Source organism: Oxyura jamaicensis, chromosome 2 (genome assembly GCF_011077185.1).
Source record: "Oxyura jamaicensis isolate SHBP4307 breed ruddy duck chromosome 2, BPBGC_Ojam_1.0, whole genome shotgun sequence".
Lineage (NCBI taxonomy): Eukaryota > Metazoa > Chordata > Aves > Anseriformes > Anatidae > Oxyura > Oxyura jamaicensis.
The window spans coordinates 34146461-34173797 of NC_048894.1; the positions used below are offsets into that span (position 1 = coordinate 34146461).

Below are 27337 nucleotides of genomic sequence, written 5' to 3' on the forward strand. Positions count from 1 at the left end.
ATTAGTCATTGGTCACCAAGATGCTAATCAAATTACCCATTTCTAAAGAATTAATTTAATTTTACTAATATGTATGAATAGTTTCCAACTCCACCGAACTCGTTAGCAAACGCAGAAACTTTGTTTGGGTTGGACTGATCTTATCCGACTTCAGGCACTCAGGTGGTCGGGTGTCTCACCCAGCCCCATCACCCAGGCTGCAGGCAGCAGAGGAGGGTATGTCGCTGGGAGATGCCTCCACTGTAGGAGGCCTCAGCTCAGCATAAGGATGCCCATCTCTCCGAAAGGACTCGAGGTCTGGACGAGATCAGGCAGACACCTAGGTGGGGCACCTCGGCCAGATCAGCCCCTGTAGTCCCACACCTGTGAGAACCCGTGTACCGGGTTCAGAAACTGTCACCCACTGTGGGTCAGGACAGGATCCCGAGACTCTGGTGGGCTTTTCTGTGGCATGTTGCTCAGGGACACAAATAAAACAGAATAAATTCACTTGAGAAAGTCCCCTGGACACGGGTGTATGGGGCCACCTGGGCAGAGCGAGCACCGAGGTACAACTTCACTGCTGCAGCAGGTGACCCTCAAGACTGATCTATTTAGTAGGCATGAGACTGTAGCTCCGATGTGGCATTTCTGAACGCCCCAGCCCTTCTTATAAACCTCCTCACATGCCTCCTTGCCTTCGTCTCCCCCTCCCTCCCTGCCGGGGCGGTGCGGGCGGCCGCCCCCTCGGTGCCGCCGGGCGGGGCCCTCCCGGGGCAGGGCGCGGGCGGAGGTTTGGGGGGACGGGGGGGGGACGGGGGGGGGGGATAGAAGGGGGCCGGGGCTACCGAGGCGTGATCGCCCGAGGCCCCTCCTGCCTGCCGGGGAAGCTTTAAAACAGCCCGGCGAGGCGCGGAGCCCCGCACTCGGGAGCCCCGACCCACGGGCACAAGCGCCTCGCCTCGCCCGGAGCCGCTCCCTCCGCTGCAGCCGCCGCCGTGAGTACCGCGACGGGGGGGACATGGGCATGGCGATGGGACATGGGACGTGGGACATGGGACATGGGCATGGGGATAGGGTCGCAAGGCTCGGCGCCGAGGGGGCGTCCGCGCTGCTCCGCCGTCGGGGCGGGCGCTGACGGCGGCTGTCCCTCCCCGGCGTGCAGATGCAGGGCACCATGAGGCTGTGGGTGTCGGTGCTGACTTTCGCCCTGTCGCTGCTCGTCTGCCTGGGGACGCTGGCAGAAGCGTACCCCTCCAAACCGGACAGCCCCGGCGAGGACGCCCCCGCAGAGGACATGGCCAGATACTACTCGGCGCTGAGGCACTACATCAACCTCATCACCAGGCAGAGGTAGGTGCCGGGGCCCTTCTCCTCGGCGAGGTGGAAGGGAGGGATGTGGGGTGTCCCCTCAGAGCCGGGGGTCTCGTCCTGCGTTCTTTGGGGTGAGGGGGAACCACCGGCAGGGAACGATGCAGGGGTCATGCATCCTCTGAAGAGTGCGAGTTCTGGGACTGGAGGTGGAGTTCCACCATCCAAGTTAGCAGAAAGGGCAGGGTGTCCATGTCCACAGGGCAGCGTGCGTGGGGAAAGGCACCCAAAACTGGGGGAAAATGAAACTCACCCCAGGGAGGACAAAGTAGGTCAGGAGGAGCAGTTTCGCGCTTCTGTTGCTGCTGCTGTCTCTAGTGAAGATTTTGCTGGGAAAAAAAAAGTTCCCCGCTGTCCTTGCTGAAGAGTTGTAGTAGTAGTTTGGATGCTTTATAGTTTGTCAGCTACTTAATACAGCAGCGAGTGCCAAAAAGCCCGTTTGTCCTAACAAAAAACTCTCTCAAGACTACAAACAAGAACCTGTGCCCGAGCTGAAAGAGAAGTGAGTGTGACCCAGAGCTGCCTTGCTCTGAGCTGGGTTTCTGAGATCAACTGCGCTGCTTACAGTGGCAGTGAAGGTTCAGTCTGAAAAAAGTGAAACTTCTGCTATAAAATTATTTTATTTGGGAGTGTCTGTCCAGTTTAGACTGATTAATAGAAACATCCCCTAAGGTCCCTGAACAGTGTGGGACCCAGGAGAGCTTTGGTGTATTTATTTATTTGCTTAATATCAAAAACAGATGAGAGATCTATAATTAGGCTTTCATTTTTCCCCGTAGCAGTCTGAAGAATTAAATTAGAAGGGAGGCTATCATGTAGCTGAGAGCTTTCCCAGCAAACCCACGACATTGTCTGCCAGTGTGCTGATACCATAACACAGATGAAGAGCCTGATAGAACAGCAGCTCTTCGGTCCTGGACTTTTAAAGCAATATTCACAACCAGTGCATGTGTGCGGTGTGCTTCTGTGCATTAGTCTGTGCTCTCGTAACTTTTTGTCTAGATGGCTGCTAAAATAATCTGCTGCTCAACTTCTGCCCCTGCTGCCCTTTTCCCTTGTGTGCGGTGGGATCTCCAGGCTGGGTTCACATCTCTTCCTTTATTTCCTTCGTCTCTGATTTAAAAGGTGGCCTCTGTCTAAAACCAGGTCGCATTAAAGAGCAAACAAAAGCAAACAAACCAACCCCTCTTCTATATTCATCCCCCACTGTGCACTTGCTTTAATTTTGACTGTGCGGCTTTCTCTTCTCATGCCTGGGGTGCAAGTCCACAGTTCAGGGACTGAGACTGCTTTCAGTCTTATGGGTGCGTTTGGGTTCTGAAGTGAACCAAAGAGTTGTTGCTGATGGAAGAAACAATTCAGAATTTCAATTCTGTTATTCAGGTTCAACCAATATTTCCTCCTCCCTACTCCTCTGCCCCCGTTTTATATTTGAGGGGAACAGAATTGACCTGGAATTTGAAGAACACTGACAGCTAAAATCACCAACTTCATGGAACATGTTTTAAAGTTGCTAGATAGCTTAGCTTAAACAAACAAACAAACAAGAGCGTGTTCTTTCTGTTCTGTGGTGAATTAACACCACAGAAATAAAGTGACAGCTCCTGGGGACTCGCTGTTTTGGCAGTGACAGTCACTTGCAAAAGGAATCAATAGCTTTATAAGCATTTTGAACGGATCTAAAAATTTGATTCATTCAGTCTGTTTCAGATCCGCTCGAAGCTTACTCTTTTGTTAAAGCTTCTTTGGCTCTGACTTTTGTGCTTGGTGCCACTCGGGAGCCCTGTGACAAGGGGAAATGGAGGGTCCCGGGGGCTGGCCCTGCTCCTCCTGAGGACAGGTGAGCAAGCTGTGCCCAGAGCTAGCCCCTGGCCCCCAGGTACAGCTGGTGAGACGGAGCAGTAGCAGCATGCTGGGAAATGATGAGATTGATGCTTTTTTTTTTTTTTTTCGCTCTCTTCAGCATCATCTGTCTAGTCTTCTTTGATGTGTATGTAATTATGAATAACCTTCTGGCACATCCTCCTGACTGCTGCTTCTGGACTAACAACACCATCTCAGGGTCATTCCCTGTGAGCAGCCGTGGCCCACAGGGTCTTTGCTCCAGCTTCCGTGAAGCTCCTTCCAAACCATTTTTTCTCTTCTTGTCTTTAGCCCTTGCCTGTGTGGCTGCTTTGTTCCCTCTCTCCTTTAGGGTCCTTCTCCTTCACATCCATCTCACTTGGCTTTAGACATCAGGGCACATCAGATTTATATCCTTTTGAGGACAGTTGAGGGAAATAGGTACTTGTATCCTGCAAGTCACCGGGCCTGTTTCAGTCTTGGAAGAGATCCGTTGTTCCCTAGGTGTAAGAACTTTGCTGGTGGTAAGGAGAGCCTAAGGTGACCAGCACAGATGCAGACTCCTGCCCTGCAGATGTCCGCGTACCTTTGGATTAATCCTACCTTTGCCCTAAAAAATGTCACATACCCCTCTGCTGCACTGTTGAGGGGGCTTTCTTCAGAGCACATCTTTCCTTGAATAATTTCTCCTCCTGCTTGGTACTACTTTACCTCCCTTACCTCTGCACCCCGTCACCAACAGGCCCTCTTCCCTTCATGTCCCCCATAGCTTGTTCTTGCATCTATAGCTCCTCTGTGCTGTAGCAAAACAGTAAGGCCATTCCTGCTGGAAACGGCTTGAACCGTAGGCAGGGCAGGGAATATCTGAAAGTGTGTCTGACTCCGGCAGTACTGATGCTCCCACTTCATGTCAACACCTTTAATGTGGAAGGGAGCAGATCCTGAGCTAGGCATAAAGCCTGAGCAGGTGTTTTCAAAGCTTGGAGCCTGACCCTTCTAAAACAGAATATACTTGATAAAGTGTTCCCCAGATGCCAAGTGAAGGCCTGGCTTTCTGTGTTCGTATTATCTTGGAGCTGTGCAGGGTAGATAAGGAACAAGCACAAAGGAGCTGGAGGGAAGATCTCTCGAGGCATCTGCTTCAACAAGAAGAGATCAACTTCAACATCAAGACATTGCTTTCAGGCCTCTTCATGACTTCTTTTTATTATGTCTGTAGCAGGATTTTTTCCCAGTGGCAAAATTATAGGGCAGACTGGAGGCTCGGGCACCTGCCATAGGAGGAACGGCTGCTCCTTGAGCCCTCTAGTTGGTCGCAGCCAAGTGTCATCTCTTGTGAAGCTTTGTGTGAGGACAAGGTGGATCTGTCCTGCACAGGTAGCAGCACTAGTCTTGCCATACTAAAGGGACTCATATAAAAGGCAGTAGTAGTTCTCCACATCAGAATCTTCATTATTTGACCAAATCTCTGCTCTTCTGAGGGTTGCTACCCATTTCTTACTCAGACAAAACTTTCTTAGAGATTAATAGAAATTTTGCCCAAGCATAAGCTGCTGGGGCAAGTTGTTGGATTTGTTAAATCACTGTTTTAAAAACAATGGCAAATTAAATTCCCCTCAGTTGAAGTTCAGGTTGCATCCATATTGATTGGAGTAGGAAGGAAGTACTAGAAAGAAATCCCTTTGTGGTGATGGAGTGCAAGACAGTTTATTCAGCATTATTCTGGATTGCAATATTGTAACAGCATTTTACCTTCTTTCAGTCAGTTTAGATTAAGAAATTTACTTTAAAAATCTGAAACTTACACTTTGTCTTTCGGGGGACATGGGAGGCACTACAATGATTATGGTGAGGCAAGAATACAAAGAGTAACAAAATGATTAAGTGAGGTACGTTTCTACTTTTCCGAAAGATATGACATCAATAGACACAACTGCTAACTTTTAAAATATAGTTTGTATTGGGAAGTTTTTTTCCCCCAGAATTTAGATCAAGCTATTGGAGAAACATCTTGATAGCAATGGATAAAATCTGAGTCAAAATTATACCTTTGACTTCTCTGGAGCCAGAATTTCACTCAAGTGGCGTTCACAAAGCTATTATCTGTTAATATACTTTGTGATTCAGACTAATTACATACACAAGTTACAAACCATGATCTTAATTCTTTCCAACCAAGGGAGCATTTGCTTACAGTTATCACTGTTAAGCTAATGAATCCTTATAGTGATGAAGTATCTGTCAAGCTGGCTGTTCAGAGTTACTTCTGTTTTCTGAGAAAAAGAGAGCAAATTCCTTCCTAGAACCAGGAATTGCAGTATTTTATCTCTTGAGCAATGTATGATAAAATATCCATGATTAAAACAAACAAACAAACAAACAAAAATAGAAGGATGGTCATTGTGTAGGTATAGGACATTGGTTGCAGGTGATATCTCATTCAAACAAGTTATGATTTGGAGAGTTTTCTCTCCCATAGCCACATAGTTCAAGAGTTATTGCCTTGGGTTAGCTCAGTTTTTACCACTTAATTTGGTATGTGGTAGGCATCCCCAAATATATTAGCTGCCCTTAAAAAATCTTGGCAAATTCTTTATATACTATGGCTTATCTGAGTTTTGTTTACTATTCGCAGAATAGATTAATTGACTCCTCATTTATGTAATTTCTGATGAACGAATAGCATCTAAAACAATGATAAAGTTTATGAGATGATGGAACCAGGTTTGTAGACAAAAATGATGTGCTTGGAGGTCATGTCATACACAGTTTACTTCTCCTTTCTTCACGCTCACATCAGTAAGGTGCAAGGTCCTAGAATATCCAGGAGCAATGATTGAATCAATAAATATTCAGAGTTTCTCAATGCATATAACACGATAATGGAAAAAATATATTGAAAGAAATACTGAAGAATGAACATTTTCTGACATGACTAAGTCAAGTTAAGTTAAAATACTTGCTGTAAAGTTTCCTTTATAGCATCTCTATTGAGTTTTTCTGAGATTTGCCTGATGGTTCTCTACTTAGTTTTCATTTTAAAATACTGAAATACACAAACATACACCTTTTTTTTTTTCCTCTTTCTTTAGGTATGGAAAGAGATCAAGCCCAGAGACACTGATCTCAGACCTCTTGTTGAGGGAAAGCACAGAAAATATTCCTAGATCCAGGTATGTATGAAGATATTTTGTGGTGGCTTCAATTTTTCATTTGCATATAATAGTTTTGTTTGTTATCAATAAACGTTTCACAGGAAGAAAACGCTTTCCACCAACAGCTGGATAAGCATAACAAAATATTTTGAAGAGCTAGAGCCATCCTATGACTGCAAGTAATGCCATACCAGATAAGATAAAGTCCAAGCTCCTTGTTTTCCTGTTTTGGGAACAGGCAATGCTATCTGTCTGAAGGGAGGGAAGCATTCCTATTACCCCTTACTGGCCTTTATTGCAATAGAAATTGCAGAATTGTACATTGATGCCTGATGGTTATTCATTTACATACTCAGTCCCCAAAGATGGCATATATTTATTCATTTGCTACTCAGATGGGTTTACATTTTTGCTTTAAAGATGTGTGAGTGGTGAGTATGCAGATATATTAACTTATGCACAAATGCAAGGCTGTGATTGATCTTTCTATTTCACACTACTTTCGTACCTAATGTTTTGCAAAGTGAAAAAAAAAAAAGGCCTTAATATTCCTAATTGCACTTGATTTAAAAGAACAGTGGTGTTTCAAGCAACAGTGGGATTTCAAAGGTACATACTATATTTTTCTAGGTAGGGAATGACACATTAGCTGCAATGTAAGATACTATATTGGTGACTACAGTTTACGCAGCAGTGAAAATTTTATTTCCTTTTGCCTATGCTGAAAAAATAAAATACTTTTTTTTTTTTTTTGGCTTGTGAAAGAAAACCTTAGTCACAGGAAAGCATGAATAAGCTCAGATTAAGCCTTTACTAAAAGTCTGATGCTTGCTGATGATACTTGTGCTGCAGAAATAAATGTTTTATGCAGTAGTCATCTCAGGAGTCTACGATCTCTGTATTTTCATCAGTTGTGCAAGGCTAGATTAAACTAGTTGAATACTTGACCGGAATAGTTTGTAGCAATGAACTTTTGGGCATGATCTTGTCACTGATAGGTGACCAAAACTGTGACTGCCATCAGTGGGTTGTCCATGAAACGTGCAGTTCCATGAGTAGGGAGAATTTTGACTTGGGTTTGATGACTAACCACAGCTGTTGGGAAATGGTTTTCTCTGCAGATGCTTATATAAAAAAAACTGCATGGAGTGCAGTGAAATGTTTGAGACTATTTTGTATTTTGTAATGATAAGGCAGAATCCTCATATAATGGGAAATTTCCGCTGCCATGAATTTGAGGCAACACACAGGGTAGTACAAAGTCTAATACTCTCTGCAATTTTCCCTCCTTCACAACAGAACTTTATGGTTGTTATTGTTTCAATAACGCTATTTATAACACGCCAGGGAGCTAAGAGTCATGAGCAAACTAACAAACTAGTATGCATTTAAGATCAAGAATTGATGAAAAACAGATTTTTATCTCATACCCCCCTGTAACAGCACTTTAAACTGAGAAAAAAAACATGGTGTTTGTCATTCATCGATGACAATTATGTGAGTACTGGGAACAATGATGTCTAGTTTCCTATGGATATGTTTTCTAGGATAAAAGCCAACATGGATTCTGAACCCTGCTCCAGCTTTCCCCCCCATCTGAAGATATATCTTATTTCTGTACACTCCTGTGTTTGATGGCACATCAGGAACTTACTATCTCCAAGATATCTGTACCTCTCTCTGACTTGGTGAAAATTGTCCAGAGGGTTGGACAGCTTGTGGGGAAGTTAGAGGAGCCCCGCAGGGGTGGACACACATCAAATATGCCCAATGCATAAACATCCTCCTGGAGGCATCCAGGCTAAATGAATTAAAGGCAGGCTGTTATTATTCTGAACTTAAATTAATGAAGTACATGTTTTAGAAATATTTATACACAGCCAGTTATGGTGCAGATGTAATTTCCAGTCAGTGAGTCAGCAGCAGAAAGACACATTTCATGCAATCCTTGAAACTGAACATTGAAGTGTTAAGAAACAGCTTAACTGTATTCAGCCTGGCTGGCAGAGTTCAACCCTTCACTTTCCCTGACTAAAATACACCCCATAGCATTCTGCAGTCTAGGTGTATGTCTGAGCATCCAAAGAAAATTTAGTGAGATTCCTATGGAAACCAGGTGGAAATTAGGAAGTTTACGAATTAAAAAAAAAGGAAGCGCCTTGACCTGAGTACAAGTAAGTTTTTATAACAAAAGTGTGAGGGGATGTCTTTCTGATCTTGTGTATCCTATGGAGTCGTGACAAAATTTCCAATTCTCAGTAACACTAGGCATCCCCTCTAATACTGCCTCTTTGAAAGTTAAGTGTCTAGTGCGAAGTAGCTGTCTAGGCTCCCTTTGTAGTCAACTGGAGAGATGACTATCTCCAAAACGAGCCATTCCATCCCAAAACAAACAGGATTAGTAGCCCTGTCAAGGTGTCAGTGTCTCTCCAGTGACTGTGGAGGCAGACTGGATCTTAAGTCAAGACTAGACACTAAACTTTTAGATAGCAAAAATTATGGCAAATCCACTTCTCCATGTCTCTCTCCATGTTCTCCCACTTGCTGAATATCTTTCTACGTATCCAGAACAGCTATTTGCAAGCAGATGACCTCTAGATCAAATCCTGCACTCAGGACCCCTTTCAGCATGTATTTCAAATGTTTGATGTTGAGTAACAGAATATGATGATGATATGTTAGGATGGTTTTAGGATAGTTACTTTGGTTCTGTCTGAGGGTGCTAACAGCATGACATAGTTTTATTTGGCTCCCTTTGAAAACCATTTACTCCTGATTAAAATCTAAAAATCTCTCTTAAAAATATATTTGTATTTCAACATGTCATAGTTTTCTAGATTTTTGGCCATCCAAGATTCTTCTGTTTTGTTGGGAGTCTTCAGCTGCAAATGTGAATGTGTATTCCTTATTGGTGCTATTATTAAAATGAAAATTTTAAGTAGTTGTAAATTGGGATTTCCCAGAAGGGACTTTAAAATGTGTTTCTATTCATAATATGTTACAGGTTTGAAGACCCTTCGATGTGGTGATGGGATTTTCAGCACACCGTCAAAACTTTTCCTAGTTTTCAATTCATACTCCACTCCTCTGAAGCGAATCATAGTGTCATTCCCAGTGCATGCAGCCATTGTACTGAATTCTGTAGAGTTTTTCCCTCGTCATATTTGTATATACCTTTATTTAAATAAATTATTTGTGCATTCCAAAATACAACATACTAAATGAAAACAAGCACTCCTGTCATTGGTATAGCAAAGAACGATTTTAAACAATTAAAACTGAATTATAACCTCCCTTCAGTCTAAAATAGTATGGACAACACTGTCACAGTTAATACAGTAATGACTATGCAAAGTAATATAAAGGCACCGCTTATAGCAGCCTCAAACTCCACTCAGCTGTTAGATTTATACAAAACTGTTTAAAATAATTTATCATGTACCACATAATTTAGGAAAATACTATTCCGAGAGGAGATTACTCAGAATCACCATACTAAAAACTTATTTAGTACGTACATTGACAAATATATTAAAATTAAATTTCAAAATACAAAGGAATGAAGTGACGGCTTAATTCTCCTAACTCCTCCAAACTGGTCTGAAGCCTGGGTGTAAGCCTGAACTAGGAATTTTAAATGAAACAGGTATAACATTTTTGTTTTGGCAATCTGCAAAGCAGCAGAAAACATATCTAAAGTAACTCATAAAACAGGACAATTGTGCAGCCACTTGTGCCAAAAAGGAGACATCTAATATTGCTTAAATTAATGGGCATGCTGCTTAATCACAGGAGCATGCTGGTAAATTACAAGCCTTTGGGTACTTGCACTCTGAGCACTTCTCTCTTTTGGAGATATTCATGGTTTGTTTTCACCACAGGAATGTACCTGGAGAGGGACAAGGGAAACTTCCTTCATTTTTTTTCCTACCTTTTTAATGAATTTATTCATTAGCCTAGTGAGGGAGTTACTTATATGTAAAGACATCTGAGGAATGCCCCAGTGTTTTTGTTCAAAGTAACATAATACAATGGCAGTATGTGTTACCCTTTTTCTTAAGTGGTTTTAATTCAGAGAGGCTCATCTTGCAGCATGGTCATATGCAACACGACACAAATGCTGATTCTTGGTTCCTGATGTAGAAACACAATTTCTTTTCTTTAGAAACCAGAAGTGGATATTGTGTAATAAGGCACATTAAATGTTCCAAGTTGGAAAAGAATCAGCATGAAGGTTAATGCATTTCCATCTCATTCCTGATGTTTAAATGTTTTCACAAGGCTGTTGCCCCCAGGAAAGGTGCATCAGTGCAAGTCAGTTCCAGATCCTTACAAACGCACGCTGGGTGTATTCACAAAGCATTACCAGGTTCCCAGGACTTGCCACCTTTTGTGATCACACTTTCTTCAGTAAAGCATAAAATATTTTTAATTTTTGTAAAACATCTAGATGTCACTTGAAAGGGCAAATTTTGCCTTCAGCAGCGGTATTTTCACTTACAGGCTTAGTGATGAGTTTCACAGTTAAATCGAGAGGATTAAGAGCAGTCCACTAGAGGCACTAACGGACGTGGTTTAGTGGTGGGTCTTGAATGGTCAGGTTTACGGATGATCTTGAAGGTCTTTTCCAACCTAGACAATTCTATGATTCTATGATAAAAATGTTTGGGGCCCCCTGTATAAACCATTGCCAGCAAAGGCAGTAAAGTGACGCAGTTCAGAGGGACTCCCGCCACAAACTGTTGGTGCTGCAGGAGTCAGCTGCAGTCCAGGACCTGCTGGGCGAGAGGCCACCATACGGTGCTTCTTGGAATAATTATTCAAAAGAAAACTGGAGATTGGTGAGGTACCTACTATATGTTATCTCTTAATTCCTGGTTATTCCAAGTAACTATGCACATATATTAATGACTGCGTGAATGTTAAAATCTGTAGATGATACACTAAACTCATGTCACTTAGCACTGTCATTGCAAATGTGCCCTAGTGGAGAAGGAAAGAGTTAAAGGAGAATTAGTGCATGATAGTTGCTCTTGCTGAGCAGTTCCACTCCATTACCTGAATTTTCTTGAATTTAAGAACACCCATGTGTGTAAAAAAACTAGAAAACTCTAAAAAATGCCAGGTTTATTATTAATGAGCTGTAAAAGACAGAGGTGAGGCAAGGCAAAGCAGTCACACAGCATACATCTATCCACACCACGCTATGATTTTCTTTCTAAAACCTTCCTGTCCTGGCAGACACAACCTCACCACAGAAGGCCAATGTGCTTAGGGCTTACTTTCTTCGTGTACTTTATATACCACTCTTGACAACCACGACATTGAAAATATTGGATCAGCTCCCCAAACTGCAGGATAGGCTTAGAAAAATGAGCTGTGAAATGAAGATAAATGCTGGATTCATTTGGCTTGGCTACCGTATTTTGACTTTAAGCTTAACCTTTTCATCTTTTTCTCTCTAACCATGAGAAATAGAACCTTGTTTCTAAAACAAAGGCTGAAATTTATGTCAGACTCCGAGGAAGTGCCAGGAAAAACAACAAAAAGTGAGAACCATAAAAGTATTATTTTGTTTATTTATTAAGGTTTTGAAACCGTAAGTAATGTACATAGATAGGTGTAAAACATTTAAAAGGCAGTCCACCTTTACCTTTGGCAATTTCTGTAATAAATGTCCCTGAGTTACACCCAATTTTGATTTAACAAATGAGGGAATCCAGATACTCCCATAAAACTGTATATCATCTCTTCTAAGACAGGAAATTCTCTCTGTTCTTTTCTCTCTCCATCCCCAGAAAACCAGTCCATCACAATGCTTTCAGCTCTGGAAATCTTCTGTGCCAAAATACACAAATGTTTAGTCCTCCTCTGATGGCTATTCCCCTTCTTTCTGGCCATGGAGTGAAACATTGTTCCTGTGGCTGGTATCAGACCCAACTGCAATGGTGTGGGTGCCCATTACTCAGCTACCATCCCCATTCTTGGTGGGAAAGGGTCACCCATCAAGCCAAACTTTTCCTCATGTGTCATCCAGGAGTTGGAAACCCCATTCTGGTGGTGGACAAGGGGCATGGACAGCCTTCTGCGGGCAGGGCAGCTTTGCTCTGCCAGAGCATCCTGAACGGGGTGGCTGTGACTGGCTGGGGAGGAGAAGACAACCCCACCCCAGCTTCCACCATGAGGAAGCAGAGAGGTACTGGTGGTGTAAAGCTGGAGGGAAGTGCAAGCAGGTGAGGCAGCTGAGGTAGGAGTGATCTTGATAGGTGTCCTGGCCTCAAACCAGACCCTAGACAAACATTTTAAAACTAAAATCAGAAGAAGATATTCCAGAATTTATTGTGATAGAGTCTGTGTCTTTTGAGATTTTCATTTACAGCTTGTGAAAAGCTGAGGTCAGAGAAAGGAGAAACAACAGCATACCAGAAATGAGCAGCTGTGGCTTTGTAATGGCAAAGTCAAGAGAACGTGCCTTGTGTACATTTCCAAAGCAAACTGTTACAGGAAGTGGTACTCTTTGCTTTACTCTGAACAGGTGCTTTACAGCCCCCTCCCTTTAAAAGAGGTAAACAGCACTAGGTTAAAAATACATGACCAAAAAATAACCCTAGCAAAAATTAATTCCTTTTAGAAAGGCTTTTGGTTTTTGAGTGTTAAGGAAAAAAAAAAAAAAATCTTAGGAAGTATTTCCCAGAACATCTTTGCTTTCATGTATTTATGTTTTCTCTTGAATTAAAAAGCATTTTGATTACTTTCAAGGTTCATAATGATCTTTTCTAAATTTTAGCAGAGAGGAAAAGATGCCTACATGCTTCTTCCCACTGCGTACAACTGTACTATGTCACAAACTTAGGAAAAATGGAGATTGATACTGTTCCAGCAATATTCAACAAGGTACTTAAATGAGTATTTTCTAAATTTAATCCAATATTAATTTTGCTGTATTTTTTTTTTTTTTTGGTCAAAGAATCCAAATCTGTCTTGAGATCTGCACATTGTGTGTCCAGGAATAGGAGAAGGTGGATCTACATGGGACTGTGCTCATTTGTATATACACAGCTCTGAAAAACAGCTTTCATGGGTGTGAAAGTATTCCCCTTACAGGAGACATGATTTGGCAAAAAGCAAGTGGTTTATGTCAATCTCTGTGCTGCCATCTAAAACAGATGGTTCTCAAAAGGAAACCAAAATTATGCCAGCTGTAAGATAGCTGGGATATCTTGTGTGTGAACCAAATAGATGGACTGTGACCAAAGAAAGTGGTCCATATGGATTTCGGTGAAATAAGAAAACAATGCAAAATCTATCCCTTGGGGCCAGCTTCTCACAAAGCCCTAGGGTTACTAACACGTGTCAGCCCTGCAGCCCATAACTCACAAATCCTGAGTTATCACAGAGTTTGAAATCCTGTCAGATCTGGTTGTTTAATTTAACATTTAATAATAGTTTCCTAATAATAAATTATCAGAGTAATTTAACACACACCACTAATGTAAATTAAAAAACCCTCCTGCTTCATGTTGGTGGTTTAGTACCCTGTGTGAGAAATGGCACCTGAGTGGAAATTGCCTAACTAATGCAGCAGTTCACATCAGGCCAGCGTATTTTATTATCTGGCAATATTGTTATCAGTCATTTATTTATCTGTATTATAGAAGCACCCGGGGACTCCTGATACGGGGCTCATTGTGCTGTGGTCTGTACAATTATAGTAAGAAAAAAAATCATCCTACACCAGAGAGGTAATTCATCCAAATGCAAAGAAAGAAAGTGGGAGGAAACTCGGGCTAAGAATTAAATATGATGGAAATGATATAGTGGCCCTGCTTTTATAGTCACTGATTATAACAATTAACAACGCGCTATAATACATGTAGCCCAACATTATCTTGCTTCCAGTCCATATGTATGTTTGTTGAGCTCTTCATAATCCAAGTTATTTGCTTTTCCCTAATGACCAGCTCTTTGCGAGGCCAGAGCCCTTTCAAGCCCTATTTCTCCTAGACCTGTGACCTGCTCCAGCCTCTGCCTGTGATGGACACCCAGCCCCAGCCCTACACTCACTGCAGGCTGTGAACTCGCCCTACGCTCTGACCAAATTCCAGATTTTAAACACACCCCAGGGCAACCCAGTCCTGAAGGCACAGGATGAGCCCTGGAGGCATCCTGCCTTCAAAAAAATGGGGTTGATGGGACCAGGAGAGCCCTGAGAGGGACTTGTAGGAACAGCTGCTGGTGCTGCAAATCAGCAGCTTCTCCCACAGCTATGAGGGTGCAAAGCGCTCTTTTTCAAAGGAATATGTTCTTTTCAACTAAGAATGAGGGTTTAGGAAGCTCAGTGCTAAGTAGATGACTGGGTGTTTAGGAGATCTTCCATGTTTCTCTATCTGCAAGGTCCTGTGTCCCATTTTTAAGCTTATTTCCCTTTAAAATACATTTATTTATGTTCTGTGTGTTCTGTGCTTGGATATTTTTTTTTTTTAATATGGAAGAAAATAAGGATTGCCATTTAATGTTTTTCTGTGTTTATGATGCAAAATATTCTTTATATTCAAGGATGATTTTCTTGTATTTATCCATGCATTCACTCTACCATGTAGATGACAATTACTGTTGTTCAAATATTTTTTGCAGTGAAGTCAGCTGGAAATACAGCCTTGTACAAATCCTGTTCCATGAGCAATGGTACAGAGGGTTTTGCTCAAAACAATTGCACCGGTACTTTTTTCACTTCATTGTAAAACTTGAGGGTGGATTCTAATAAAGTCATCTAAATTAGGAAATAAACTTTGTTAATTGAATGTTATAGTCCAAAGGCTTGGGCACATATTGATATGATCAGATTTCTTCTCAGCAAGAAGAGTCAAAGTTAAATAATGAGATCAATTAGAAATGTTAACTTGCTTTTAATATGTCTGTATTTGAAACGTTTTAACTTCTACCTCGGTCATTTGCTGCCTTCACATCAGCAATCAGGAATGTCAGAAAATTACTGACTTTCGACATGAGGCTTTGCAATGCTGCACCATGGCCTTGGTGTAAATCTGCTTTTAAAAGATGAATTGCGTTTAGAACCGCTTAAAAACACATCTTAAATTGGCTGCCTTATCTGTCTTAGCCAGAAGTACGTTTTACATTTCTTCACACACGAGTGGTGGTACCCAGCTCTGCTGCAGCGCGGTGCACGTCAGAGTGTTTGTGCTTCAGCACGCGTGGTGACTGTCACAATAGCGTGTGTGGACTGAAATATATTTCCTGTACCGTGAGTCAGACCTGGTTATTAATAATGAACTACATTTAAGTGGGAAGAAATCAGTTTTCATCCCATTTAAACGTCCTGATTTACCAGGTTCTTAAAAAAAAAAAGAAAAAAAAAAAAGAGAAAAGGAAGAAAGAAATTCACCAGCAACAAAGAAGGTGTTTCAGCCTTACGTTCTGTCAAGGAAATAGGCTGAGACAATGAGATGCAATATTTAAATTTTCTTAAGTGTGTTTCTTCCTGACCATGCGTAGCACATTTTCCTTTGATGTTCAGAGGGAAACTCCAGGCAGCTGGTTAATGCTGAGTCTCTCTGTTACCTGCTTCTCTCCTTAGACTCTCTTCTTCCTTTCTATCATTTAGTCAGGGAACTGACCCAAACTTCAAAACTTTTCAATTGTCCATTGTCTGTCGATACACCACATTTCACAGAAACGTCTGCTACCCTACAGCAAAATAGCCACACATGGAAAAGTACAAGCCCTTTAATACACACAGGTATATTTCTGCTTTAAAATTTAGTTATGGTACCTTAGATGGACATTTCTCATTTCTTCATCAGCTGGATGACAATTTCTAAAGAGGCTGGCTTACAGGCATTGCATTTACCCATCCCACCACCTCTCCTGTTCATCCCCACACGGTTTCTAAAAAAGAAAGCAGTTTTGGCATGTAAAATATGTATTTCTGTTTTACTTATCTCTTTCAATGTAACCTAAGAAGGCTCGATTATGTGGTTTTGCCAGCCACAAAGGTTTATATACGACAGCCATATTCTTTAGATTTTGAGTATCGTACTCTGCGTACGATACCATAAGGTGAGCTATACCCTCATGCTGTGCCCCCCCGCTGTGCTTCTCCTTTGATAGCTCTGCTCAGAGATTTGACTACAAAATCTCCTTGTCAAGTTTGCAGTGTAACAATAATTTGCATTAATTGATCTAATTAGATAACATGAGTCAAATCTAAATCAGATAAAAACTTTGTCATTTGGAAGCATCAGAAATGAATGAAATTACAAGATTATTTTTTAAGGGGGTTGTGGAGGCTTTTACCATAGACGTTAGGTCTCTGTGCTATATCAAGCAGTAATTAGGGACCTCTGTTGGCCCCTTTTCACTACAGTGGGAAGTGACTTACAGGATGAACACTGAGTTGTGACGATTGCCAGAAGTGGCAGAGAATCAACTCTTTGCTCTAATGGTTAACAGAAGGTGTCTGCCTTATTGTCTCAGCAAGAGTTTAGCTTAGTCTCCTTGGGGGGAACTACAAATTTCAGGCAGCTGGCACTGGAAAGGTACAAGGATAACTTTGATAAATCCAGGTTGCTAGCAGCTCTTTGTAAATCAGAGTGAAGATTGTAGTGGGAGCTGTTAGAAGTCCTCTGAGCTGTAATACAACACAACCCACCTTTGACCAGCAGTAGTGCAGGTCATGGGGACTTTGTGAGCAAAACCCACAGAAAGCCCATGAGAGGGAGCATGAACTATTCTCTGTAAAAAAAAAAAATAATTCTAAGAAGCCATAATATTCTCTGATTTTCAGGAAACACACGTCATTTTTCCTTTATAAACTCAAATTGGGGGAAGCATTTCATTGAAAAAGAGAGTCCTCAAGTACCAAAGATGAAAATGAGACTAGATATAATCTGGGATGGCATCCTCGAGTATCTGCTGGGTCACTGGCAGGTCAGAGGGACAGAAACAGCAATCAGCCCCTTTGTGATGTTATTGCCCTTCTCTAAATGGTAGTTAGGGTGTTTTCCACCAGCACCAGTGTCTACATTCATATGGAATTGTGCAAATCAGGAGCAGATGACCAGTCAGCGAGGTATTTCACCTTCCTGAGAACAGCAAGGGTATTTCTATCCAGATGTGAAGGAAACAATGAAATGTGCCCCTAGATGCTGAGGAAGGAGAAGTTTAAGAAAAGACCCTACCCGCTACCTGCTAAAATATCTTGATTTTTAATTGTACATGGTGAATGGGGAAAGAAGGGATAGGGAACTGATTCAGGATTTTTGGCTGCTCAGAGAAAAAAAGACATTTCCATTCTACCTTCTTCCCTCTCTCTGTGAACACTTTGGTCAGTTGCAAAGAAAGGGTCCCAGAAATTTTTCTTTGAAAAATCCATGCCAGCACAAGAGAGGAGGAGGCTGCACGCAGCCCAGACTGCACCAGAACCTCTCCAGCTGAGCAACTGGCCAAGCTGGGGCCTTTGGTATCCAAACTGGCACTGCTGCTGAGTCCCTGCAGTTTGTCAGCAAAGATAATAGCAATTCCTGTTCTCACATCTTGGGTCCTTGGAGTTTTTGGACTGTCCTAGCCTACACCATGGAAGTAAAAGTCACCAGAAAAGCTGTAGTGAAAAGCACAAAAGCCAAAGCTACAGCACCCCAGACAATCAGTAGTTGGTGCTCTGAAAAGAGCATTTCTTTCTTCTCATGGGGCTGGTTTTCATGCTAAGATGATATATAAAGTAATGGGATTTTTGCTTTTTTTTATGTTACTGTTTTGTTTACTAAAAAAATTGTGTACAATAAAACAAAGAATACAACTCTAGTGGGATCATTCAGTGAAGCAACTAGAGGATGTGAAAACATATTGGCACACCTTAGGGGGTTTATGCCTCTTCTTTAGCCTATCTAGTGGAGCCCACTGTTAGAGACACAGTATTAAACTCAGGTGACCATTTGTAAGCCTTGCTGTGACAATTCTTCCCTGTCTCAGCAGTTTCTTTAATCCTGTACATGCTGTATGTAAAAGACCCTGCTTTCTTTCCATCTCTGCTCTATTAAATGCTGGTTTGAAAATTACAGCTCAGGATAAGAATGTAAGTATTAAAAACTGACCTCTCACCATGCTGTAAAATAAATGGCATTGGGAACATTTTCGTGATGAAGAGATTCTTCCAAAAAAAAGGTCTGTAATGACATATAAAAGCCACTTCACAATCATTTTACATGCCTTCAAATATTCATCATTCTGCTGGACCCTAATGGGTATGGAACTGCGCTGCATGCTGTGGAGATCTTTGCAAGCCTGAAGTCTTCAACAATCTGAGAGACCCATCTCAGAAAACCACCCCTGATGGAGTGGATTTAGGTTTTGTCAGGAACAACCTCCCAGGGCTCCCAGTCTCAGAAGTGACAGCCTTGAATTTGGCTTTGGTGCTTTTTCCCTTTACATTTTATGCCTCGTTGGCCTGAGCCCTTGGGGGCTGCAGAAGGAGGGGGACTTCAGAGGAGCAAGGTGAAACATGGGGGTGATGCTGTATTTCCTGGGGTGGGATTTGCTTGGAGAGAGACCACAGCTCTGCGGCTCACTTGCTGGGGAACTGTCAAAGCCGATACAGCTCCCACCTGAACAGTGAAATGGTGAAGTGCAGCCTAGCAGGGAGCTGAAAGTAAATTTTACACAACTTCAGGGTGGATATAATAGATGCAGCCCATCAGTGCTGGTTCAGCTGGCCCAGCACTCCTGCACCACCAGGCAGCACCCAAGGATTCTCGGGGGAAAGCTCTCTCCCTTCCTCTGTACAGTGTGGAGTATCTATTGCCACTGAGATAATTAGATTTAATTGCCTTTATGCTTGCATGAAGTAGGATTTTTGCAAACCCCTCCATTATCAGCTTTGGGAAAAAAAATAACAAAACAAACAAACAAAAACCTGTCTGTTCACATAGCCCGGAGCTTAACCTAAATATTTTTGGTGGAGACATTGCTGTAAGTGATGTTAACAGGATCTGGATGTTACACCTCACTGGTCAGGGAGCGGGTGGCATATTTTGGCAGATTTACTCACTTCGTTTATGCCCCTCGTGAAAGGAATTTGATTAGACATTGCTTCTATACTGTTCAGAGAAGAGCTCGGAGGGAAATACTCGGAGAGCGCATCGACCTATTAAGTTGCCTGATTTGTGGCCGCAGCTGTTTCCTTTGTCTGAGCGCAGGCAGGAGCGGTGATTCATATAGGGGAAAGGAGCTCCACCACGCTTGGTTTGCTGTGAGCTGCTCCTTGGGAAAGGAGCTCCACCACGCTTGGCTTGCTGTGAGCTGCTCCGCGGTACCCTGCCACACTCCTGGTGGTACTGGTGGTTTAGGGGCATGCAGCCAGAGCATCCCGGTGCTGCGGGCGGGGGCACAGCCGCACTCAGGCCTTGGCAGAGCTGCTTTGAGGCAGCAAAAAGTAGCAAGGTGCTGCATTTCTATCAGTTTAAGCCAGGAGAAGAGAAGCGTGACTCTTTAAGGAGAATCAGTCAAGTTCCCGTGTTTTGATGGGCTTCTTATGCAGGCCAACGAGCACTGTGTACGAAGGCACCGTCACTGCTGGGAACGCCGTGTGGATCACGGGGCTGTACGTGCCTGTGCTCAGTGGTAGAAGGTGTGGGTGATTTATATGGACATGGGGAGAATGGCAATCTTTAGATCTTTTCTGGAACAAAACCTAAAAACTGCTAAAGTACTTCAGGCAAATTATAACACCCACCTTACATTTTAATGCCACCTTAAACTGTATTCTGCAACAGTCAGCTGTGGGAGGAGATGACATAAACAGACAATTAATGTTTCTTTTCACTTGCCAGTTAAGACTGAAAAATGTGGTCACTGAGCTGTCTTTTTCTGACATTTTCTTAACAGCTTCACATTTTGCAGAGTTGTCTTCACTCCCCATGCTGGAGCTGTGCTGCAAGCAAAGCGAGGAGTCTCTCTCCTTCACCGAGTGGACCACCACCCTTTGTGAGCACCACACGTGTTTCCACCGGCTGTAAAACTCCCTGCTGGTTGCCTGGGACCATGTATTTTGCTGGATGTGCCAGCATCTGTGTCCCCAGGGGCTGGAGGAGGGTCCCAGTGGCCCCAAGCAGGGCTGTCTTGCGCTCAGGGCCACCCAGAACTAGGCAGGGCTAGGAGAAGACCTCTTTGGTGTCAGGCAGCTGTGACAGCTGGTAGTTGCACCGTCTGAAGTCCCCCCCCCCCCCCCCGGGTCTATTTAAGTTGTATTTGTACTTGAAATATCCTGAAAATACAAATCACAACCTCTTTGCAATCAAGTATTCAAGTACACCATTTTCTCTGGAGCAAACCCCCTGGTGCCCATTGCAGCACAGACTTACCTGGGAGCTTTGAGCTCTCTCCCATTCAGTTCTGCATTTCAGGCACCCAGCAGCAGTTATGCCAGCTGCCTGCTATTTTATATTTTAAGTTTTTTTTTTTTTTTTTTTTTTTAAATTTTTATTTTTATATATATTTTTTTGAGCAGAAGTCCCTAAAACAGCTTCAGGTTTCATGGTGGTAATCTGCATTGTCAGCAGTGACTTTGTGGGTACTGACAAGCTGTGCTCGAGGTGCATTGTCTAACAGGAGGTGGGTGGTGGGGAGAAAAGATCTGTCTTTTATAAATATATTTGGATAATTGCATTTTCCCAAATCGCCTTTGTGTCCTTTCCCACTCCCATCTGAAGACATGAATATTAACAAAAGGAAGTCTGATGTTTGCTGTTGGGATAACCAGATTTCTGACTTTTCAGTCATAATTTAGATTTTTTTTTAGATGTCGTACATATTGAGTGTGATTGAATTTCTGCCAGAATTTTATTAGATAACTGGCACAGCACTTCTCCCAGCAGTAAGACACTAAAGAGAAATGCAGCAAAGGAAAGGAAAATAAGAAGATGGAAGAAAAAAATAGAAAGAAAAGAAATCACAATCTGAAAGGCAAATAGCATTTTATTTTATTTATTTATTTATTTATTTATATTTTTTAGTAAAATGAGTGTGAATCACAGTGCAACATCAACTTTACCTCTCAGTTTCACTTAGTTAAAGCTATGCTCCAGGTTAGGAAACAAAAGAAGCCTCCAGGTGTGGTTTGGAGCAGACTGAGTTACCCTGCTGAGGTCCCTCTACATATATGATTCTTTTTGATTAAAGAACTCTTATTTCTGATTATAAATGTCTGGACTAAACCTAATTTCAATCAAATCCATCCACAAAGCACCACTAAAATCTACCAAAAACCAGGTGTGTGCTGGTAGTGCTGGAAAGCAATACTGCCCCTGTATAAAATTGATTCTCTACTTCCCTTGATAGAACTGGGGCAAGCTGCTTCCCACAGCTTATGCTATTTAAGCTAATCTAGAGTAAGGGGGGGGAAACAAATGTGCTACAGTGAGGCAAGGTAGCCTGCCAGCCCTCCTGCAGCAATGGCCTGGGTGCATGGTTTTTTGCCCATAGAGTGTGGAAAAGGCACAACGAGTTCTCAGCTGCCTCGTGTAGGTACAGAAATGGCCAGAGGTGGTGACCAGGGGCTGGCTGATGCCCTCATGGCATAGTGATTGCTTATCTGCGTGTAACCAAAGCCACTCTTTCTGAGGGAAAAGGATTTGCCCTGGCCAGGCTGTGCACATTTTCTGCAATGGAAAAGCAGAGAGGGGTATGCAGCAGCTGATCTTGCCAGAGCTGTAGTAGTCAGAAGAGAATTGAATGAATCTAAGTAAATAATCTTGATGACTGCCTTTAACAATGCTGCAAACAGGTATTTAAAACCAGTGGTGGAGAAAGGATTATGTGCATGCATGCATATATTGTTCTGCTAGAGTGAACAAAAGATGAAACCAGGCCGGAGGGCTACAAACACGGATGACCACCTATTGATGAGTTGAAATGCAGCCTGGAGAGGAACTGGTTTTAGAGCATAATTACAATAAACACAGCTTATTTGTACTAATGGAGCCATCAGTCACAGTATCCGAAAAAATGTATTAGAAAGAGTGTTAGTGAAAACAGAAATCTCCTTTCTGAGAAAACTGTATGTCTTAAAATGGTGTTAAAGAAAACCAGGAACCCTCTTTTTGTGATCATATAACTTGACTATGTATAGAAATACATAGCAACCTATGTAATCAGAATTTTGTATTAAGTACCAATCATTTTGCTCCATGTGCGGGTATATTTGCAGGCATGCAAGCATATATATTTTTTTTGTACACATATATGTGTATATACACATAAACACACATACATACGTATTTGTATGTAAATATAATTTTTTGGCATTGAGGGGATACATACTACTGGTTCTGTTTAGTCTTGTGATCTCTTGCTTCTTCTCTTGCATCCTCTCTTGTATCATTCTCTTTCATCATCCCTGTTTGGTCTCACTTCTTTTCTTGCTCGTTTTCAGTGCCCCTGTTTGGTCTGCTCCCACCTTCCTCCCCACCAGCACCCTTGCAGGTAAGAAAGGAGGCTTTGTTTGGCAGCAGAAAGAAAGGGGAGGAATGCTCAGCAGTTTTGCAGAAAAGCTACAAAAGGCAGCCTGCCTCCATCAGCTCTGTATTCCCCTAGATTCTCCTTCCTTCCTTCCCTTACCTTGAGGTGGGCTCTCTCAATGACTTCTGTTTCTTATTCTTTATGTTTAAAAATTTGAGTGTCTATTTTTTGAGGTTATGGGCAGAGAGCATATTTATAATAAGTAGGAAAAATAATAATCACATTACTCTAGGAAGCCAAACCATAGGTCTTAATACTTTCAAAGATCACTTTATCATTTTGTTCACTTCTCCCTGAAGGGAATCAGATTACTAACCAGGCCGCTGCTCCATGGGGCTGTACAGCTTTTTGTCAGTCTCTTTCTGGTTAACCTCTTTGTCATAATATTGATTTTTAACAAAAATATCCTTTCTGCCTTACTTAACTTTGATATGCCACAGAGCCCTATAACTATAGCTATCTTTAGATCATTGTCTAATCTTAGTATTTGAAATCAAGTTACTATGTCTAATCAGTTCTTCCCAGAAGTGCTGTACTACAGCCACGCAAGGAGTTTATTAAGAAACTCACCTGACTTCAGCTTTGCTTCCTGACAGCACCTCAGACCCAAAAATTGCCTCAGCCCACCTCCCTGCAGGTCAGAGGGACTCAGACAGGACTGACTGGATATCTTGCTGCTGCCCTGGTTTCACTGGGCTTCTGGGAGGCTCACTGTGGTGTGTAGGTTTGGTGAGCGGCTGATGTCTTCTCCTGCAAGCCCCATGCCATCAGTGCTATATGGCTGGCAGGGACTATCAGCTCCACCTCATGAATGTTGGGACTGAATTCTTGGGATTTTGCTTGGGTGCAATCATGCAGAGTCTGGTCTTGTCTGGGAAGGTCAGGAATCGTGTCCATAGTAGGTGTGCTCCTTGCAATGCAACTTAACCCATACACCCTCCCAGCACCTCAGTGTAGGCCACAGGAGCACATCCCATGGGCTGGGTGCCTGCTCTGGTCTCAGCTGCCCCTGGCTGCTGTGGTGGTTGTGCCCCCTGCTATCTTCTGTCCCTCTGAAGAGGTAGAGAGATTTCTGGGAGCGGAGTGAAGCTCCCCTGGCCCTGGTTTGCAGGGCTTGTCAGGAGCTGGATAATGTCGTTGCCTGCTGCTTTGTGCAGAGACCTGGCAAAGGAAGAGGGTCACAGTGGTTCTGCCCCAAAACCAGCTCAGGCACTGGGGCAAGATCCTGGTTCAGGTCCATATGCTGGCTGGGGCACCAGGCAGGCATCAGGACAGCCTTCTCCAGCCATGGCTTTTTCCTTCTCTTGTCCTCTTGCACATGCATGTGCACACACTCTGTCAGTCAGAGACAACTAACAAGGACAGTGACTCAGCACTGAAGTCACCTTTCTTCACCCAACGGTGGGTTATAAGCACAAAGGATAATGAGGAGTGTTGCTGGAGGAGGTTCATGACCTTCACAGCCTGGAGCCACTCATGTGGTGTGTGCTGAGGGACAGCTATGAGCTCCCTGCCTAGTGGATGATATTTTGGTGGCACTGTAACCTGGCTGGCCCCAGGTGTTTGTGCCTGCTTAGTGATCAGCAATTGGCTGTGGCAACAGCTTCTGGTCAAGTCCAGCATTGTGTTTTCTCCCCTGGGGGCCTCCTAGGAGAACGTTGCATCCACAAATGGTAAATCTGAGCTTCTGGGATTGAGTGCGGAAGGCTGGGGTGTGGCCAGACTCTGTGGTAGGCAGCATGTGGCCCATATTGCATTGATGTGGCATGTTGTAATGGCATGTGGGGAAAAAGAAAGCACTGCAGTGAAAGAAAGGACTCTGCTTTTTCCCTGCTGGTGATTGACCTTCTCACAGAATTACAGAAAGGTTAAGGTTGGAAGGGACATCTGGAGGTCATCTGGTCCAAGCTCCTGTTCAATCAAGGATGCCTAGAGCAGGTTGCCCAAGACCATGTCCAGGTGGCTTCTGAATATCTCCAGGGAGACTCCACAGCCTCTCTGGGCAGCTCAGTTCTAGTGCTCAGTCACCTGCACAGTAAACAAGTTTTTCCAGATATTCAGATGGAACCACCAGTGTTCCAGTTTGTGCCCATTGCCTCTAGTCCTGGCACTGGGCACCATTGGGCACCACATGGCTTCACCCTCTTTGCACCCTCTTTTCAGGTAATTATACACATTGATAAGATCCTCTGTGGCCCACCTCTTTTCCAGGCTGAATAGTCCCTAACCTCTCAACACCTCTTCATAGGCAGGGGAATTTTGGCCCCTTAGTATTGGCAATGCCAAGCAATTCCCGACCGTGCCAGGCTGGTTATTCTATGTGTTACGTTTTCCCAGTGAAGGCTTTTTGGGACAGAGCTGATGTTCTGCAGCACATACGCACATGCACAGTCTCTTCTCTCCCATCTGGCTCTCTGATGGAGCAATTGCCTTGTGCATGCTGGTCACAAAGGAGCAGAAAGTGGCACAATGCTCTGTCATTCTGGCTTTATAGAGGCAATTATGTGACTCCCTGATAGTATCTACTGTGTCATTACCATCATAAGCTTTGTTTTGGTGTCCTTTTCCAAGGAACATTAATTAGGAGTGACAAACTTGTATGGCAGACAAAGGTATTGCATCAGTTCAGCAATTTGTAAACATTTCTGGTTGGGGTATGTAGTGCTTTATGAAATGCTGGTAATTAAGTCCAGATAATAATCCCTCCAGCCCTTCAAAACAATCAAACAAAATGTTAATTAAACAATCAGTGTCCTCCATGTAGAAAAGAAGTAGTTCAGGTCACAGCAATTAATTATATTTTTCTCTATCCCCAAAGCAGTTTTTATGGCTTTGGTCTGTGAATATTAAAAATAATCTGGTGATGAGAGACCAGATGGCTAAGAAGGCTGAAAATGGAATGTGTTGCTTTTTGCTTGTGGATGATGCAGTTCATTCAGATGTTGTTGCTTCTGATGTCTCTTGAATTGTGGAAATGAAACGAATTGGTGAACCACAAAACTACCCCCAAACAGGACATAATTTGCACCGGTAAGAAAAAATCTCAGACAAGGCTGATGAGGATTTAAAGAGCTTTATAACTGGTTTCATTTGGCTGTAATTAATAATTCTAGTCACCATCCTATTTAGGGATTATTACATTTGTTATATATTTTAGGAATGCATTATCTTTGGAATAATTCTGTTATTCCTATCTTTTCTCATTATCTCCAAATAATTCATTATTATTTAAAGTTATCCATTTTAATTATTCCAAATTATTTCTAATTATTTTAGAAAAAAATAAAACTTAGTCTGGATTTCTAAATTGGACTAATCTGGTGGGAAGACAACTGGCTTCTGTGATTTTTTGGATCAAGCCTTTAGAAAGCAATATGATTTACACAGCTTATTTCAATTCTAAATGCTTGTGTATTTCTTAGCCTAGAAAATTCACCAAATCTCTTACCTTTTACAGTAGTTAGATATATTTGAGAAAGTATTACACTGTTTGTGATCTCCCCATCTTCTGGGAGCTTCAGTTTCAAATGTGGAGACCTCAGCACTTCACAAGGAAAATGCATTTAAAACAGAATAAGAAGAGGAAAAAATCACTCTCATGCAAGCAGTATCAAAGCAATAAAACTGTGTTTCATAAAAGTGAAAACTGGCAATGCAGCACAATTGTATATCCAGACTTAACCCCTTCATTATTGAAGAGGATAAGCTGCTCTCAATCCCCTTTTTACCTCCCTGTTGCACTCCTTGCTTTGTGAGCATCTGTGTGACTAAGACAGTCTGTGTTTTACTGCAATTTCCTGGAAGGCTCTTTTGTACTACAAATTGACTTTAATATTTCTTCCATCAAAATTTTTGTTAGGCTTAAAAAACATGCCTTGAATACATTTCTAGGAGGAACTGGAGGTTCCCGCTTCTATACTCCCACTACAATGACTCCTAATAAGAGAAAGGAGACTAAGTTGTTCCAGGGCAATTCCTTGCCAACAGCAGAAATGCACTAGAGATCCTTTGCCACACAGTAGTTTGCACTAGATGGGGGTCCATATCACATCTGAAGGGATATTATAGAAGGTCCTCCCTCTGCCATTTATAGGATTCCTTTTCAAAGACCTCTTCAATAAAAAGCCTTTAATAAGCAATGTTTCTCCTCAACCCTTCCAAACCAAATTTTTCTATACTAATTATGGCATCTGCATGTTTCAGGGATGTTTCAAGAGAGGCTTGTTCACCACTGAAGAAGGATACCCTGCTGTACTTGAAGTGATGCTCCCCCCTCCATTACAGCAGTAACAGTACCTAGTCTTAGCTTAAGTGTCCTTGTTAGAAGAAGCTGAGATGCATTGATTCGCTCCACAGGTCTGAGATAAGTAGATCTGAAGTGCACTGGAGGCTGGTTCCATTTCATTGCTGTTTCCAAGCTGACATATTGAAGAATCACAGAATCAGAAAATGGTTTGATT

The 27337-nt window shown here is 42.6% G+C and overlaps 1 protein-coding gene across 1 annotated transcript; it reads left to right on the forward strand.

Annotated features, from left to right (window-relative positions):
- Positions 1–826: 826 nt before the first annotated feature.
- NPY (neuropeptide Y) lies at positions 827–9578 on the forward strand. Its single transcript, XM_035319349.1, has 4 exons — positions 827–977; positions 1145–1332; positions 6285–6365; positions 9352–9578. Exons 2-4 carry the CDS (start codon positions 1145–1147, stop codon positions 9374–9376), a joined length of 294 nt encoding a protein of 97 aa, XP_035175240.1. The 5' UTR covers positions 827–977; the 3' UTR covers positions 9377–9578.
- Positions 9579–27337: the final 17759 nt, after the last annotated feature.